The 16371-nt window shown below is 41.0% G+C and overlaps 1 protein-coding gene across 2 annotated transcripts in view; it reads left to right on the top strand.

The window, feature by feature from the left end:
* Nucleotides 1–16371, top strand: part of LOC128301918 (transmembrane protein 184B) — a 32381-nt gene that overhangs the window by 2266 nt on the left and 13744 nt on the right. For both annotated transcript variants that reach the window (XM_053038591.1, XM_053038592.1), the window contains exon 2: nt 2205–2882. In XM_053038591.1, coding sequence (XP_052894551.1) covers nt 2640–2882 — 243 coding nt within the window. In that variant the 5' untranslated portion in view covers nt 2205–2639. The remainder of the gene's footprint in view (nt 1–2204; nt 2883–16371) is intronic.

Genomic DNA, 16371 nt, shown 5'->3' with positions numbered 1-16371 from the left:
CGTGTAAGTATTAAAGCAAAACAACTGTCTAAAAACCTTTTAAAGCTTATATTTCATGCAGTGTAATATTAAGAACTGTTAGTTTAAAATGTACATCACTTTTCTGAGCAATACTTAACAAAGCTATGCTTAAACAAGAAATAATACTACTGTATTATCATTGTGATAAAGAGAAGGAAAGAAGAACAGTTTGCTTCTTCGTTGGTGCCATTTTCACTGAACTTATTACCAACAGGATAGGTTGAGAGGCAAGAAAAGTAGTGTAACTGACCCTTGTCTGTGTACGGGCTGCGTTTGCCTGTACAAGCACCGTAGAGAATCAACGGAAAATAACAATCAACTATAATTGTTGTCAGCCAACGCTCTTTCAACCCCTTGCTTGGTGGACTGGTACTGTTTTTTTCACTGTTGTTGGTTGCAAACGTCTTGCCACGAGACGAAGCGGATTATAAATGTTGTGCAAACGCATACGCACAGAAACCGGACTTCAGTAATTTACCTTGAAGGCCGCAGAGTAAAGCGTCAACGACAAAACATAGCGTCGTCCACGTTGTGGCCGTACTTTGCCTTTTTTCGTTAAAAAAACACATTACAGTTTAGAGCACGAGCAGCTTGAATAACTGTTTCCGTTAAGTGGGCTTGGCTGTTGTTTAATAATAAAGTTTAATGGTTTTAAATATTGGCACATAAAACAAAAGTACATCATCGTTAAACCATTTCTGGGCATATTCTAATTTGTAAACTTCCATCAAGCTAAGGGGAACATAAATTGTGGCGCAGCTTCCGGCACCTTGTTCGCATTGATGAGGATCAGTTTTGGCAACACCTTCCGGAGTGAAGGGCAAAATTTAGTAAATGATTTTTTCCTCCCCTAATCAAGATCGTTATTTTCGGTTGACTGATTTGATGGAATGTCCATTCCTATTTCTCAACGCAAAGCTTCACGACGAAAACATTAACCGTTACAAAATGTTGGCCATCAGAGTTGAACGCATTTGGTGAGGTGAGGGGCTTTGGTTGTGTTCCATCGTTATTTTACCGAAACGCTTAGGATGTAATAGTGAGAAAATGGCCCAGAAAGAGTAGATCATCACAGGGTTATTGATTATGAAACTTGCCAACTCCACTGAAACTGATCTTCCAATGTTCAAGAGATAATTAGCAGCATCATATTTCTATGCCTTGCTTTATCTTTATGCTTTAATCTATGCTTTATTATGTATACTAATCTTGTTTTTGTGTTTCTTCTTATTTAATTGCAGATATCGAACAAAACAAATCGAAAATATGAAAACAAACGAAAGGAACGGATTGTAAATCAGAATTACAGCGATACGAGTGTCCATTGCTGATGTGTGGAAACGTTGAAAGATATTCTTATTGTGCTTTTCGGACGTGATGCATTTTTAGCTACACTACAAACAGAAATATCGTGGTAAATGCCAGAAAAATTGCTCCAACAAACGGGAAACACCACTGAGCGGAACGTCGCGTTGCTCTAGTAAAATGCCATCACTAGGATAGCATCGGTCGTGGAATGTAGGATTCAATGGTGGAATCACGGTACCATTTTCACGGCATGTTACCGTCGTCGCATTTTCCCGGCACGTTTTAATACCAGACCTCGTTTTATGGTAGCGCATTGTAGTGGAAAAATTGAATTTTTCAGTCAACTTACCGGTAGTTGGGTCGCACACGGTTGATGTGGCCACGGATTGCTTACCATTCGTAAAAGCAAAAGGAGAATTTAAAGCGGTAGTTTTGATTGCATTTAGAGATTAATTCCGTATTGTAGTATAAACCTGGTACTATCCTTTTATACACAACGCGTAGGATTATTGCATTTGACAGCGTTATTCAATTTTCGTAACTTTAACTGGCGGGTAAAGCAGTTTCCTCCCAGCTGATGAAGAATGAGATGAGCTTGATTGCTTCATGTGATTAACGAGGGAAGTTACAAACCATTACAACTGGAGCGGCACAAAAAGAAATCAAATCTTCCTCATACGCGTGTACGTGAATACATCTTCTTGCGTTAGCCGATAGAAAGTGAAATTAATCGACACCCACGGTCGAGTGTTTGTTGGAAGTTTTGTGAGCTGTTGAGATGGATCAATTTTCATTTTTGTTTTTTTCTGTTCTCCGTTATTTTACCTTTTTCCATCGATTTTCCTCTTCTTATATTTGTGGTCTTATATTTTTAGTGGAAGTGTTCGACAAGTGCATATGCAATTTCGACGGTGAGCAACGGTGAATACATTTAAATTGGTGCAGAGAAGAAAGACGACTCATCACCGCGGGCGTGTGTGAGAGTGCGGGGCCCGGTAAAAGAAAGAAAGGTTGTAGTGAAAACTCTTGGAAAACGCGAAACCATCACACCATCGATGGTGGATGTTGAACGAATGATTGAGCAATTTGCCTGCGGAAAGATCATTGCCTGTATCGAGTGGTGGTAGACGAAACCTCGCTTGCAGCTTCCTAACGAGAGAAGGAAGACCAGCCGCGTGGCAAGCGAACCGTGAAGAGGAGGCACCCGTGTGGAGAGATTTCGTGCGGTGCCCTCAGAACGAGCGCGAAACGCCGTGTTTGCGTGTGCACGAACACCTGGGTTGTAGTGGTGTGCAGCTTCTGCAAGCACGATGAGTACGGAACATCCGGCAGCGAGTGAGCTGCTGGCCAATGCTACCGCTGCCACGGCCGCCGCCGTCAGCAGCACGGCCAAGGCGAACATTGCCGTGCGTATGACGGAGGCCCCAGCCTCGGCCCTAGCGATCGATCCCATTATCAACCATGTGGGTGACGGCATTTTCCTTCAGGCCAAGACGGCCCAAATCTTTGCCGGTATCTGCGTCTGGATGGCACTGTTCATCACTTGTCAGCAGGTGAGTTTTAAACATTAGAATTTTACGCGTTTAAGGGTCAGAAGAGCTGGATTATATATTCATCTTTGTGAAAGTCATGCCATCAACTACGGTTGAGTTGTTTTAGCTATGAGCTTTTCATTCTAATGATCTAATGTTAAAAACTAGCAAAATTATTTGTCAGATATTTCTGATAAGAAATGATTTATTACCTTTCTCTATCATTCGGTACTTGTTATAAAATTAAAAATCAATTATTAGGAACCAAATTTCAGAGTCATGAATTTTACATTATTTCCCCTGATGTAATGGCGTGTGCGTTGTGGTCAGCTTTATGGTTGGCGCTCCTCGTGCCAATAAACTTTCCTATTGACTTGCTGCGCCAAAAAGTAACCACATTGTACGGGGTACAACAAAAATGTGTTTGTTTATTTTGTTTTTCTACACTTCCCTCTCAGCGCTACCGAAACATCACCTGCCCAAAACAGAAAACATAAAACTAAAGTCAAACAATTCTTCAGAACCGTTGAAGCGCAAGCCGTGCGTGACATGCGGAAATGGCGAAAATTCACTCCCCGTTCCGTTTGTCGTGCTCATCATCATCGTCGTCGTTGTTGATCCTCGACGGTCACGGACCTGTGGGCACTCGGTCGTGCGTATGTGTGTGCCGCATTGTTTTCTGATGCTATTATTGCAGCATTAGCATGTTGAGGCACGACGGTGTAGCATGGACGCGAAATATGGATGCCATGTTGCGCTGTTGCTGCTACTGCCGTTTGCATTCATGCATCACGATCGATTTGTTACTATCGTGTTTGGTTGCTGCGTTTTATAATGTACATAAGTGATTGCAATATTCTGCAATTTTGTTTGACACCAAAAACACCTGGAATGTATCATATGATAGTTTTTAAAGAAATGTTTGAAAATGAAATTGTATTTTATGCTCAACATATATATATATCTCGTGAAAAGCTCACTTTCGGTACAACGCTTTGTCGCAGCCAGTACGCTTTGCCTTGCATCCACTTGCCGTCGTCTTACGTCCTTGAGTGGGGACTTGTCTGGAGCAGGTTTTATGCAACTTTTATCCCACTTCTTACGGTTCTCTGTGCCGCTTCGCAACGACAGCACACGGTTGAGTAGTTTTTCACCTGTATGATACTTTATGTTTGCCAACGATAACATCTTGTTTAATGAATGGGTGGAAAACTGTACTATTAAGTGAGTATTCTTAAAATAACTATGAATTGTGTAAGTTAAGCATACAATAATGCAGCGTGTCGTACTGTAATAATAACTTTGCAAGATATTTGGAAATAAAACTTTAGAGACTTTTGATTTCTTCTGCTTACCTATAAAATAATAAAGTAAAGTTTCTAATGATAAGAATAACAATCTATAGGCGAGATCGAATAATATTGTTGCCACTGCTACTGCTACTGCCACGTGACAAAGTCGTCTATGTATCACGTTTGCAACGTAAGGCTGTGTAGTAGCAGAAAGCGATAAGAAATCCACCAGAAACCTGAGTCAATTTTGCAGCACGCAGTGCGAGTATTAGCTTAAGGCAGAAGTTGCTTTGACGCACTTGCCGTATCCTGTCTGCCATCGAGGTCAACTTTTCCTTCGCTTCTACTATTTGTCACTGTGCGGCTGGTTCACTGCTTTGATAGACACTCAAAAACTTTATCCGTACTTAAAAAAGGGAAAACATAATTTTTGAGGCCAAAATGTTGCGACCCGTGCCGCTTGCCGTTCCGCAGCCTACGATTGATCGGAGCCCGGTTTTATCATGTCCGTCGGTGTTCGGTTTTGGAAATAGGAAAAGTTTTAATTTATTTTCTACCCCAGTGCCATTGAGCGACGGTGATCCGATACGGGAGAGGGCAGGTAATGGTGTGAAAACTATATTCAAAAGGACTAGCTCTCCTGTGGTGGTGGTTTGTTTTCTTGAATACGTTAAATATAAACCTCTAACCAACATCATTCGCCAAATGCGTTTGCCTCTTAGACGGAAAGGAAACGTCTATCGGGCTAATTAGATTAGACAGCCTTTTTTGATCTGAAAAATGAAACTAAACCCATGGCACGAAGTTGCAATCGATCGTATGACGTACATTGACCGTTGAAGTTATTTCTGAACTGCTGACGACAGTAATGCTGTTTGCGTTTTGTGTGTGTTTTGTGTCTGTTAAAATGGAACTAGGTTATAAATCTTATAAGTCAGTACAATTGAGAAGATTAGATAGGTTCAAACGTTAACAATTCTATCATTAAAACGCAATTCTTCACGAAGTAACTGAACAGTTTCAAAGGCAGCTCTTTGATATATTGACATACCTCATTTGTTGAAGTTATTTCATTTTGAACGGGTTTCACTTTCAGCAGCAATCGAATTGAAATCGTTTATTGGACCAATCATACCAGCTGGGCGCTAAAAGTCACCTCCAAACTGTCCTCAGACGGTCTCGATTCACTTGGCTGATCGTTTTGATCAAAAGACGTAACCTTGAATCGTTGAAGGCTGTGTACTTGTGTAGACGCAAGTCTGCTGTTGGAAATCGAAAAGTAAGGGTTGTTTTGGGGGTGAGAATCGATCGGCGGCAAGCATGGCCTAATTGTCTGGATGCTGCTATATTTGGTCGCGATGTTCACCGAGCCTGGGCTATGATGCTGTAGCGATGAAACAAGTCTGGCCCGAATACTAGGGCACACACGAGTGCTTCAAATATCGCTCGTTCACCAACCGGTGTCGTCGTTTGCTTTTACTGTACCAGATCTGCTTAGACTGTACCAGTTTCGTTCGCCAGCGATGAAAGCATTTCCCGCTAGTTGGCAATCAAACCGGCGCTTTCGTTTGTGATGATCTTCGGCGTGCCATGATCTCTGGAATTAAATCCTCATTTGTTTGAATAAATCCATTCCCTGCCCTGCTACTCTCCAGCGTTTTGCGGTCGTTAACGAGGTGTGCATAAATGTTAGCTGCAGAAAACTGCACTGAGTAAATAGTTTCACTCTTGTACACATCACCACACTTGCTAATCGTCGTGTAATCACTGCGATAGAGAAGCTGTACTTGTACGCGTTGGGTTGGTGAAGCCACTCTCTATTGCTGACTGGTGTGCAAATGCATCACTGCTCGGAGTCTGTGTCCCAGTTGATCAATCAATCAGGCAAATTAACGTCGTTTTGCTGTTTTTCGTAGGGGAAACTCATTTCTGGTAAAACAGTATCATGTGGTTGATAGCTGTTCTTGCATATTGATGGTAAACGGGTTTTGAATTCAACTGACAAACCTTGGACTATTTCTGGATCATTTTCAAATTAAACTGTCATTCATTTCACTTTATGCAACTTTGCATTCTGTTTGAAGTTCAAGTTGAAATTAGTTCTGTTCAAAACTTTCTCAACTGACATCTCAAATAGATCTCAGAGAGTTCCAGAGTTTTCAGAAGTTCCAGAGTTCCTGAAGTTCCAGAATCGGGAAGTTCAACTAGGACATAATCCAGACATGGCTCCTGAAGTGGACTGAAAAATCCTTTATTTTGCCTAAAGCACAGTGAATATACTAAATTAATAAAGTAATAAACCCACCGTTACCTTTGATTTCAATTCCAAATAGTTTTAAAAATAAATAGGATATTGGAGACCATTTTTGTTCCACAATTTATAACAAAAATCCCTCCTAAATGTAGTTACTTTACAGGAACTAACTCTTTTCCTCTCTTACTACTCTTCACGTGAAAATTTCTTCTAACATTCAATGGACTTCATCGTCAGCTCCATCGTTGGTGTAAGAGCTGAAAAGATTGAAACTCCCCATGGGTAATAAATTATTCAACATCCTTTCAAGAGAAGCAATTAACTACACCGTTCAAAGCGTAACTTTACAAGCGAGGCGCACAGAAGGCAGAAGGGAGGAGGCTACTACTGCTCATTGATTTATCTACACCAAACACACACCAAGGCTCGCGCAAGAGAGAAAATAAATTAAACGGCTCATTCCAATCAGATGCAGGTTACGCGCTAGCTGAAGAAACCGATCCCCCCTATAGGTGGGTGTGCATGTGTTTAGGATAATTGGACGAGTGAATTTTCCATTTTTTCGGTAAAATATAAGAAGCAGAGCAAGCAGTGGTGGGGTGGTCCATCAATGTGTGGACGAGCGCTAATTGTAACCCATTAGAGGATGGTTTCGATTTTATTGCCTTAGGTGGTGAAGGGATCAATAAAATGGTGTGTATGTTTTGCTACACCATACACACTCCTGCACGCTTTGCGATAGTTCCAAAACTGAAAGCTTTGCTACTGTGTCGTGGTCGTGCTTGGCCAACCTTTGCCAGACAGGGTGGGACTAAAAGTGTCCGGATGACGCAGGAAGGAGCGAACATTGCATAAAATGATATGGCAATGTCAATATTATTGTTTTATTGTGCTGAGAGCTTGTTATGGAGGCGTGAACATAGACGAGGTGGTGATTTTCTTTCATTTTCGTTGAAAGCCAGCACTTCATCGAGCTGATCTCGAAGAAAACAGAGAAAAACTACATCGACGTGTTGAATTTTATTGTACAACGGAGGAGGGTTTTTTGTTTTGTTTGGTGGGTGTGCTTCGCTTTGGCTGCTGGTTGTTTATGCAAACAGGTGGTGGAAATGATGAAATGTCAAGGCTTTTTTGAAAATCAATCATGACGCAAAATGTCATTTTAGTTTGCCGTTTGGAAAGGATTCGTGGAAATATGTGAATTTTGATTGCCAAAGGAAGCCAATCAGGAAGGTGCTAGCACAGGGTTTATGTTGGTATTTAATATTTCCCCCGCTGAAGTGCTTCTTTCGCACGAACCAAATCTCGTTACTACTCAAACATCTCCCTGGTGCATGATTTCATTGGAAAAACAAAAATATCATCGCCGATACCGAAAGGTAACCGATTTGAGCGAATCAACAAGATGCTTGCAACGATAATAAACACCATTACCATTATTTGGGTTGCTTTTTCGAGATGCATTTTATGTTGCCAATATGTAAATTTTTTGCTGCTGCTCTATGTTGTTGCCGGCAACCATGGCCAAGCACTTCCGGCTGGATGTTGTTCGTTCAATTCTATGTGCCCGCACATAACAACTTCCTAAGTTGGTGCATTGCATTGCCGTGGAATAGGTGCATAGTAGGAATGCCAGTTGCTTGGATGCATACAAATGATGCAACATATTTTTTAAAATACCCTTTCGCACAATTCGGGTATGGGATTCGGGCAGAAATCGTTCATAAAATAGCATAAAGGTTCGGAGAGAGCATTCTAGGGGATGGTGATGTTTTCGGATGTATATTGTGCTGCAGTATTTGTAGATACGTTCACATTTATACACCACAACTACACCGTCAAGGCTATGTTGAGAACGACTTAAAGATGATGTATAAAACGCTTTAGATTATGCCAACAAAAGCTATTCGGGGAATAATGTCAAAAAGCAGCTTGGCAAACAGACGAAAGATGGTGGCCACCGTTCTTTTTGCGCAAAAGGAATATCGTACGAACACAGCACCGCAAGACGATATCCATGGGCGCTTGTTAACACACGTATGATGCTCTCTCTCTCGTCTCGGTAAACCTACCCCGTTTTGCAACGGTTTCTTCTCTTGTACCCTAAAATGGACGGCGATCAGTCTTTCGTGTCACGAACAGCCGATGCTGTACCGGCTCCGAGTGAATAGAAGTGCATCGCTTTGCACTCATAAATCATCTGAATAACGGTGATTAAGTGACAGTGTTTGGCATCTCTTTTTACATGCACGTCCAACCCCCCCCAACTGTTCGGTGGTTATCGTTGTGCAGCAGTAGATCGGAGCTTCCCGACCACACTTTTTGAAGTTTGGGATGCAAATGTCAAGCGATCGAACAGAGCGAGTTTAATGGGATGGTTTCCTTCTTTTTAGCAAAACGGAGGAGTTTGTTTAACTCCATACAAATGTAGCATGATTACGTGAAGCTGAATCGTTCAAACTAAGGCAAATTGGTGGAAATCTGATGAAAATTCTATCAAGCTGTAAAATGGTTTAATATGCAGAAAAGAAAACCTTTTAAAATTATGCATCAATCGAAAAGCAGCTAGAATGGAAGCTAAATGGTAATGAAGCATAGCCACACGATGATCATTTCCATTTCCACATGTACGGTGATTAAACAAATCGCCCTGGAAATGAATTACTTAACCGTGAAGCAATGTGGAGTTTTGAAGGCGTGGGAATAGAAGCTTTTGCTGTGAATCGGTTTATTTTAGCATCGATTCAATACAATAACATTTTCAAGGTTTCAAGGTAATCTGATGAATTGTAGCATTGACGACTGAGAACATTTGCTTCTGTTTTTAGCTTTTATTTTTTGCAACGATTTAAACAACATCAATTACCACGCAGCTAAGTGGAAGATGTTTGCATTTTCTAGTTCTTTTCAAATTAAAGATAGAGATAGAGGGTAGATCTGAAATTCTTCGTACTTTCCGAAATCTTGTTCAAGCGAAGAAGCCATAATTTCTCACCGAACATACTGAAAGCTTTGTATTCACAAATTTACTCGCTGCAGAAAAGAATCGATTTCTACTTTGCAAAAGTTGCTGAAAAATGTCAAAACAAACCATTTTGCTAGCTGGTTTAAACCAGGTTAGGCCATATTTCCCATATGCCAAAAACGTAAACCAACATTTTTAATCGAAACAACAAAAAAAAAAAGATTACTTTAATAACCAGATTTATCTATTGTTTTAAACGAATTAAATTTAAATTAAATTTTCTAATCTTTTTTAGATTTTCCTATTTTAGAAGATGATTATTTATGTCAAAATGAATAATACATCCCAGTAACTTGTGGTATGATCTGTCCCTATATTGACACATTCTAATTCAATTTGAACTTGCGAGAGTCCAGAAATGCCTCCATTTTGCAATTTAGAATCGAAAGCCCTGTGTATTAGCTGCAAAGTGATATGTTCCGTTCAATTACCTTCGTATTATTGTGGATCAAATGAGTTTTCCCTTAAATAGACCAAGTCTTCTATAAGTAACCAGTCCTGCCTTTGCATTAAATACTTTAATCTCATTCGAATTTACCAACATTGGTCGTCTTTTATGTTTGTTTCGGAATAACTTGGTCTGTTAGAATCTACTTCTAAGATTAATGAACAAAGTATTTGGCCATTCATTTGGCTCTGCATACATCCCACCAAGTTTTCGTATCGAGCGTGGAAAGCACCCCTCTGATGGGCAGCAACAAAAACTCACACGGTTTCGCAGATTCAAGGCAGTTGAACTTTAGACATCGTCTTAAAACTAACTCCCGATCACAGCTCGGTTTTACTTATCGATGCTCTCGAGCAGCTTGCATTATGAACCGGTTTTTTGGGCCAACAGTGTATAAAACATATCGACGCGGAAAGAAGGAGCGTTTCCTAAGGAGAGCGCTAGTCTAATGCCTGCAACCCCTCCCTGGTAAAGTTTTTGCATCACATTTTGCTTTTCATTTTAGCTCCCCAGTACTGCTTTTGTGTGTGTGTGTGTGTGTGTGTGTGTGTGTGTGTGTGTGTGTGTGTGTGTGTGTGTGTGAGTGTGTGTGTGTGTGTGTGTGTGTGTGTGTCTTATTGCTCCCCCACAGCAAGATCATCTTTACCTTGTGAACAATGTTTTTACCAAAGCGCAAAACACACGGTTCGCGTGGCAAATATGGGCACTCCATGGGCACCACACGCTGCAGCGAAGACTTTACCTGACAAGCGAACAAAAAAGCAGCAAAAAGTGCGGCACAAAACGATATTAAGCAACCAATTCCGACTCACGATCGTCTCTTGACGCTCACTCTTGGCAAAGGGGAAGGCTTTCGCAACCCAATCGAACCTAAAAGAAAGCGGCTGTGGGGATTTTTTTTGCTTTCTGCAGCAGCAGTACCTTCAGGGCGGTTTACTGCTTCCTGTGTTCCAGTGCACGAAATGTAAATGCTGTTATTACGCATCACCGCTCGCAAGCAAGAAACAGAAACCAATCAAGCTTAACCGATAGGTTAGTTCGCCAAGCGCTGGGAAACATCCAGAGCAAAAAAAAAGCATCTTTTCCAATGACTTGGTAGCAGGTCACAGATGGGTGTGGAAGATGGATTTGGAGTACTATTTTCTTCATCTCTTCTACAGAACAATGCAAGTTGTAAGTGAACAGTTAAGCTTAAAAATTAAATGGTACTTTAGGGAAAAAAGGTGATGGTTTCTTTTATGTTTTTTATGAGTTTACTGAACATACGATGATGCTCTGTAGATGTTGCCCAAATGGAACACCTGTTGATTCTGGTGAAAGAATCATTTCATTTGAAAAAAAAAAATCAGTTGAGTGAATATTTGAAATAGGTGTTTGAAAAGCTTTTACGAAGTGTATTTCTCTTATTGTGCTGAAGTAATGATTTCCGTTTTTTTAAACACGATTGATACTTTTACAGGCTTTAAAATAAAACACAAAATTCTATTACGACATTTAACGACGACTCGCTCGTAAACTCACCTTTACAGTTCTATCTGTTCGGGCATATTATTCTCACCGGGGACCACCTTCATAGGCCCAGATCAGCCGCCCTTGAAGCCAAAAAGCTCATAAAAAGCTCACTATCTCGTTCGCGGTTTCCACCTCACTTTGCACGTGCCGTTTTGACGCATCAACCACGTGCGTTTGCGCACAAGTTTCTAATACATTTGTGCGTGACATCGGACGAATCAAACAAACTGCTCCGCCTTAGTACAATGCCACGTTTTGAGCGCAAGATGCGTGGTTTTACCTGTTGTATGCCTTGGTGGTGGTGGTGTTTAGGGTCAAGTTGTTTTCGCACCATTTAACTTAACCACTACCACACGATGAACACATGCGGCCTGTCCGTTGTGTGTCCGGCACTAAGGCTTTTGTATATTGATGTATACTAGCGCGTGCTCTTTTTGCTCGCAACGATACAAATGTCACCGCACGATCAGGGTCAGGGTCGATAAGAGTGAAGCAAATCCACGATGAGTCAGTCGCGTTAGCTTATGAAATTGTATGTACGTGAACATCTAATCTAAACCAAATAAAACAAAAATGTAGTTCCTTCAATTTATTCGAACTCGACAATGGTGAGCATCCACAAAATTTAGTTGCTGAAATAAGGTCACAAGAGGGAAAGTGTTTAGTGAAGAGTAAGCTGAGTCGTTTCAATTTTAAGCGTGTTTTCTCCGCGAGCTTTCCTGCGACAACATCGTCATCCTCAATCAGCGGGAGTGTTAACCATGATGGTAAATAAAATGGTTCCATATCTCAAACCCCACTCGCCTGATATTATGGCTCGCATGAAATCCGGGATCAAAAGCACTGATTCATCATACGCAACCGGCCACCGGATTGTCAACAATTCCAGGTTGCAAAGAGTGCGCTACCCTCGGTTCATGAGGTGCGTAGAAGTGTGTTTTACATACTAACTGCTAAATATCTAAGGCACGCCCTGCTAGCAAGTGTATCAGCAATGGACGCGGTTTGATCTAAAGATTACATTGCTCTTTTCTGTTGTTTTTTTTTGTTACTTTTTTTAGCAACTTGAACTCGTAAACGAACCATTCAGGCTTTCGCATTTCTTAGTGTGTATGTCTGCTAGTGATGGGAACGTCGGATCGGATTAATCCATACACTCCGACTCCGAAGACAAAAAACTGGATTCAACTCCGAAAGAAAAACTTGATTTATTAATTAATAATACATTAAGTTAACTACGGATAGAACCAAGACTGGAGTCGATTCTGGTGTTATTAATCCGGTGTTAGTTCCGGTGTAATCCGGTAGTCGATATCGCAATCAACGGTGAAGTTAACAACGAGTAACAGGATATTTTCAACAGTGTTGTGTGGTTTTTAAATAATTTGCCTACGACTGCTAGCATTTTTCCATAGACTGTATAGGATTCAAACGAATTTTCCACAAATTTTTGAACATTTTTATTTAGAATTTCTAAACTACAGTATTTAGCATTACCACTTTGAAGTTCCACAGTATTTTGGGTTTTCTTGAGGTTTTTAAATATTTTCCTTTGGTATATCAACGGTATTCTTCGTTATTTTTCTCAAGGGGTTCTTGGAGATTTTCGTAGTCTATCAGCTGTACTATAAATAAAAATTTGAATATAAATTTTGCATAGTCTTTCATTGGTATTTTAGCTCTATATTTTGGTGTTTCCCTCAATTTTCTTGGAGATTTCGGTGTTTTGATTGCTGTTTTGAAGATATAGTACATACATGATTTGTAGCATTATTATATAACTGTGAAATAGTGTTGGATTAATCTGATTTAGATTCATGAAGCTGAATGAATCCGAATCAATTTCAAAGATTCATGAATAAGCTAAGAATTGCTTCTCTCAAATGTCCTTCTGTCAAAATGTTAGGCTTGCAAGGGGCATGATCCGACCCTTTGGGAATCTACAAATCTTTTGAGAGTCAATTCTTGATTTGAATGACTCCACACCACAGTGTCATGACTCTTCAAAAAAGATTCATTAAGCACAACACTACTGTGAAACATTTCCTGTGAAATGTTAAGAAACCCCTCCCCTAAATGTCCCCGGAGTTGATCCCGAGCTGACTCCGGAATGGTTCGAAGGAACTCCGGAATGATTCCGGGAAACACAGGATTTTACCCAACACTAGTGTGTGCGCGAATGTGGACGGAAGGTGAACATAATTATGTTCATCATTACACGCTTTATCGCGGGCACGGTCGGCCACCAGCAGAGGAATGTTGTACGCTGCCTAGATTCGATTCACTACTCGTTCGTTTGTGTTCGCACGGACTTGCACGATGAGAACGAGGGCGCGGAAATGTAATTGTTCGCTTTCCTCCTGCTCCGAGTGAATATTTTGGCAATAAAACGATTCGTGCTGCCAAGTGTTTCATTTTTTTTATATTTCCAAACAATCCAACAACTCGATCCTTGTTGATACAAAAGCTTCTCCCGATTCAAATAGGCTTTCATTCGCTGTTGCGCGTACTCCACCATGCCTGTCAAGCACAGACTAATAATTATACATGCGTCGTGTTGCCCCGCATTAAACGTTTAACTGTGTCTTAACTAGCGTTGCGATAAATTGCGATATAATTTGATTCTAGCAACAATCACTCTTTCATCACGCTTCACCGCCAAACGTTGTATTAGGTGAGGTTTCTGCGGTTTTTGGACGACTGTTTGGAGCTGTTTGGAATTGAATACCATTCCCCTTCCCCCCGACTGTTCAGGCCGGGCAGCTGGGCGCCTCCACTGAAAATTATGTTTTTATATAGAGCTGCGGTTTGCAGGCAACTGTCGGGCAACCCCGTTTGGCCAGCTAAAAGTCGATTTCGGCGAATTTTCCGCGTGACGGTAGCTAATTGAAATGAAACCAAAAAAACTAACGAAATGACAACAGTTTTTCCAAATTTTCCGACAGGATGTTCCAGGTATGATGAATGGTGCCAGTAACTGATGGTGCAACCGTCACAGATTTCCCTATGCGGATTGGATGATTTCCATGGGTGGATTTTGTTTTTCTACCGGTGTACAAATTTTCCATTGACACGAAACTACTGCACGACTGTGTGTGTGCGTGTGTGTATATAGGCAAACGAATATGGCATTGCCACGCACAGATATTATTAGCCCCATTAACATAGTGCGGAGACAAGTTTTTGTAAGCATTCGGCATAAGCATTTGCAGCTCAACAAACGAAATCTTCTTCATGACTTAGCGACCTGCGCGGTACTATCGGCAGTGTACCATACGGCTTACCAGATTTATTTTGTTTTTCACGTAATTGCTTACGGTGAGGTGCCTAGAATGAAGTACGGTTCGCGACGTTTGGTGGGTTTTTAGACCAAGGGTCTCCAAAGTTTTCAGCTCGCCGGTCACATTGGTTGAAAATACCGTAAATTTGGGCCACATTTTGGGTACTTTTGCCTTTGAAATTAATGAACTAAACCAATGAATTTAATTAACTACTATTAATTATAATAGTAGAACTGCTGTAAAATATTATAACTTATTTTTTCCATAAATCAATTTCAAATATTCCATATTATATATAATAGCGTAACGGGCCGCACTGGAGGCTATGTAGGACCGTAGTTTAGAGTCTCCTGGTCCACATAGACCAAGGCTCTCCACAAATATTACAACTTAAATGAAATATCAACATTTGCAAAAGTATCTCGGTCAGCATTGAAGGCTCTCGTGAGCCATAGTTTGGAGACCTCTAATTTAGACCAAATACTGAACCATAATGCCATGATACTGCTCTTTAAGTACAATTTAAAGTCGTTTATGAGATGATCGTAATATTTTCATTCTTCAATGAGGTAGTTATTCAATATTAGGTTCATGATTTCCAGTTTATGTCGATTTTTACATCATTTTAAATCCGTTACGCATTAATCCGTCACATTCTCAATAGCTTTTCCCTAAGTAGAAAACCACAGAACAGGATTATTTTTAGAAGACCTATAAACATAACGTTAGGAACATTCCTATTCCCTTGATGTGACCACCAACAAACAAGCCCCTAAAATGGTACACGTGTGAATCATTCACTGGCACGACAAATCGAGGTGTGCTGGGAGGTGATATAGCGTCACTTACACCATCAGTGTGGTAATGTGGTGAGTTGTCCAAATACAGCGCAGCACTACTGCAGCAGGAGGAGTGGCGCTCTGTAATCAATATTATCGATTGTGGGTTTGGGGCCTTAACTCTTCCAACGTTCGATGAGCGATGACACCCCTGTGACGCCTGGCTAATGAAAGTGAAATTTTTAATGGCTTTTAAAATTCACCCCAGATACGTGCGTCTCGGGTATCCATTTTCATGTTAAAATGTATGCTTTTGGCACATTTAGTTCAAGCGTGTTATTTAGGTTTAAAATTTAATGCGTTAAAACGATTGTAACACAACAATGCAACGCGTTTCCTAGGTTAGGTTAGGAGATAGGTTGGACCTGGCAAGAACTGCAATGATTACCAGGTTGTTAATTGACGGTGTTCGTGAAATATCACAGCCATCGAGTAACAATTAGATCCCGCGTAGTGCAACATTAAAGGCGTTACAAGTCGCAAAGCATACCGGTTTTTTAAACACGGGCGCGTGAAGTCTCATGGCGGTAATTAGAACACGGTACTCCTGCGAGAAACCCGTTGACAAAATATCACTCTCCGGAGCACTCAAAACAGCCCCCATCCAGGAAGGTATTGAATTATGAATGAATTATGGCTTACCGGCTTGGTGTTGGCGATGGGCTTCCCAACGCGCCATTAATCCACGATGTGGACACGGAAGCTCTTGTGAACCGCGTGTGTGCCGTACGGTGGGAAAAAAGCACACCAAAGGTGGCACCGACGTGGCACGCGATAAATCGATCGTGTTTGGGGAATACATGTGTCTGTTGGGAGTGAGTTCAAGTTAGCTTAAAGTCGTTTGAAAGGCTTCCTTGGT

This window comes from Anopheles moucheti, chromosome 3, assembly GCF_943734755.1.
Source record: "Anopheles moucheti chromosome 3, idAnoMoucSN_F20_07, whole genome shotgun sequence".
In the NCBI taxonomy this organism is placed as follows: Eukaryota; Metazoa; Arthropoda; class Insecta; order Diptera; family Culicidae; genus Anopheles; species Anopheles moucheti.
The sequence above is the reverse complement of the archived record's forward strand: the minus strand, read 5'-3'. Positions and strand labels throughout refer to the sequence as shown.